This window comes from Fukomys damarensis, unplaced genomic scaffold (genome assembly GCF_012274545.1).
Source record: "Fukomys damarensis isolate Sample0158 unplaced genomic scaffold, DMR_v1.0_HiC HiC_scaffold_37, whole genome shotgun sequence".
NCBI lineage: Eukaryota > Metazoa > Chordata > Mammalia > Rodentia > Bathyergidae > Fukomys > Fukomys damarensis.
In genome coordinates, this window is record NW_022900949.1 from 53,439,684 (window position 1) to 53,441,778 (window position 2,095).

Below are 2,095 nucleotides of genomic sequence, written 5' to 3' on the forward strand. Positions count from 1 at the left end.
AAAAAAAAAAAAAAAAAAAGAAGAAGAAGAAGAAGAAGAAGAAATAATTAGAAAAAATGTTTGGCAGATTGAGGACAAACATTCCAGTCAAAGAAAATGCCCCAAATCTATATGGAAATCCTTTGGAATTGGCTCCTTAGAGCTACAGGTTATACTCACAGTCTACACCGAACAACTCAAACTCCTACTGAACAAAGCTCCCAAGCCCCAGCAGCCCTAGCCTCACTGCTCCATCTCCTCTTCCTTTCCTTTCTGCTCCACCTGATGACAGTGTGATCTCTTGGCACAGGCGTGGGCTCCATGAGCCACTATGAGCAGGTGCTGCATCACATCCGCTACCGCAACTGGCACCCGAGCTCCCTTGAGGGAAGGCGGTTCCGAATCAAGTGTTCAGAACTCAATGGGCGCTACACTAGCAACGAGTTCAACTTGGAGGTGAGTGGGTCCTGGCCTTGTTAGGGAAGCCCTGGCTCACCTGTTCACTCCCTCACTATTTCAAGAGAGCCATTTTAGCTGGCCTGCCTGGTGACCCTGGTCAGTAGCACCTCTGCTTGCTCTTTTCAGGTCAGTGTGCTACATGAAGTCAGAGTCCCAGACAAGGAACATGTCAGCCACCTTATCGTGCAGCCTCCCTTCCTCCAGTCTGTCCATCACCCTGAATCCCGGAGTAGTATCCAGCGCACTTCAGGTAGGGCATCTAAGAGAAGGGGCCTCGGGATATAAGGTGGTCATTGTGACTCAAGGTTATTCACTAAACAGACAGATATGTTGCAGCAGTCATAGGTGCTCCAAACTGAGGGAATTCTGCAATGGAGAAGACATAGACCCTGCCTCTGAGGAACTCATAGCTTCAACAGGGAGTCAGTGAAGTAAGCAAGAAGTTACAAATGATACAAATGGCCAGCACATTAGGATAGTTCTTTCAGGCCCAGCACACAGTTATGTCCTGTAGGAAGCTTTCCACAGACCCCCTTATATACACACATTTAGACCCTATTACCAAGTCCTCTGCTCATACTTCTGTTTGGGCACTTGTTATGTCATCATGTGCCTGTTCCCACTACACTTCACAATACTGGGCTTTCAGTGGGATCTCTTCTATAGTTTGATGCAAAAAGCCAGGGATAGAAGAGAACATGCATTTATTGAACACCCACTGTGTATTTATGCAGAAACTCAAACAGATTATTTCATTTTTTCCTCACAATTATCTGTAAGATAAGAATTATTAAGTCTACTATATAGAGGATGAAAGTGTAACCCAGGCAAGTTGAGGTGCTGACCCTAAGTCCTACCACTGGGAAATGGGATGGCAAATTGTATCTTTACATGGATATTTTGTTCATGTGTCGTGTCAAGAATGAGCTAGCCCTTCATCATGTCGTGTGGGTTCCTTCCTCTTTCCAGTGGTCCCAAGCATCGCCACGGTTATCATCATCATCTCCGTGTGCATGCTGGTGTTTGTTGTGGCCATGGGTGTGTACCGAGTTCGGATTGCCCACCAGCACTTCATCCAAGAGACTGAAGCTGCCAAGGAGACCGAAATGGATTGGGATGACTCTGCACTGACTATCACCGTCAACCCCATGGAGGTGATCCTCGTATCGGGCTGGGGGTCAGGGTGGGCTGCGTCACCCTCTTCCCAGCTCAATTCTTCTATGTTACAGCTTTGGCCAACACCCCTCTCAGTCCATTTTAGGTCCTCCCTGTCCATCTAGTCTATCTTCCTGCCTCCGGGCTTCATGAACAGACCTTATTTCCCCACAAACTACATTCTGCGATTTAAAATGTGTGAAATGCTGTCACCCCATGAACAAAGCCAGAAATTTCTTAAAGCAAGCGGCCATTTGGTATCTTATTCCTTGCCTCCCACATAGTTCAGAGCTGACTAACACTTAGGAACTCAGTATTGAATTCTTTATTAACAGTGTGAATGAGATAGCTTTACTCCATATAGCCTACAGAGCTCACTTCAAGGCTCAGTTTAGGTTAAAACAAAAATACAAGGAACACCTCCCATTTATTAAGCTCCATTATGCCAGACTATACAGTGATGTGTATATATATATATATATATATATATATATATATATAT

General features: G+C 45.3%; 1 protein-coding gene across 1 annotated transcript in view; it reads left to right on the forward strand.

Annotated features, from left to right (window-relative positions):
- Clstn2 (calsyntenin 2) overlaps nucleotides 1–2,095 on the forward strand; it is a 141,035-nt gene that overhangs the window by 130,296 nt on the left and 8,644 nt on the right. The window contains exons 18-20 of the mRNA XM_010608225.1: nucleotides 290–435; nucleotides 565–688; nucleotides 1,408–1,592. Coding sequence (XP_010606527.1) covers nucleotides 290–435; nucleotides 565–688; nucleotides 1,408–1,592 — 455 coding nt within the window. The remainder of the gene's footprint in view (nucleotides 1–289; nucleotides 436–564; nucleotides 689–1,407; nucleotides 1,593–2,095) is intronic.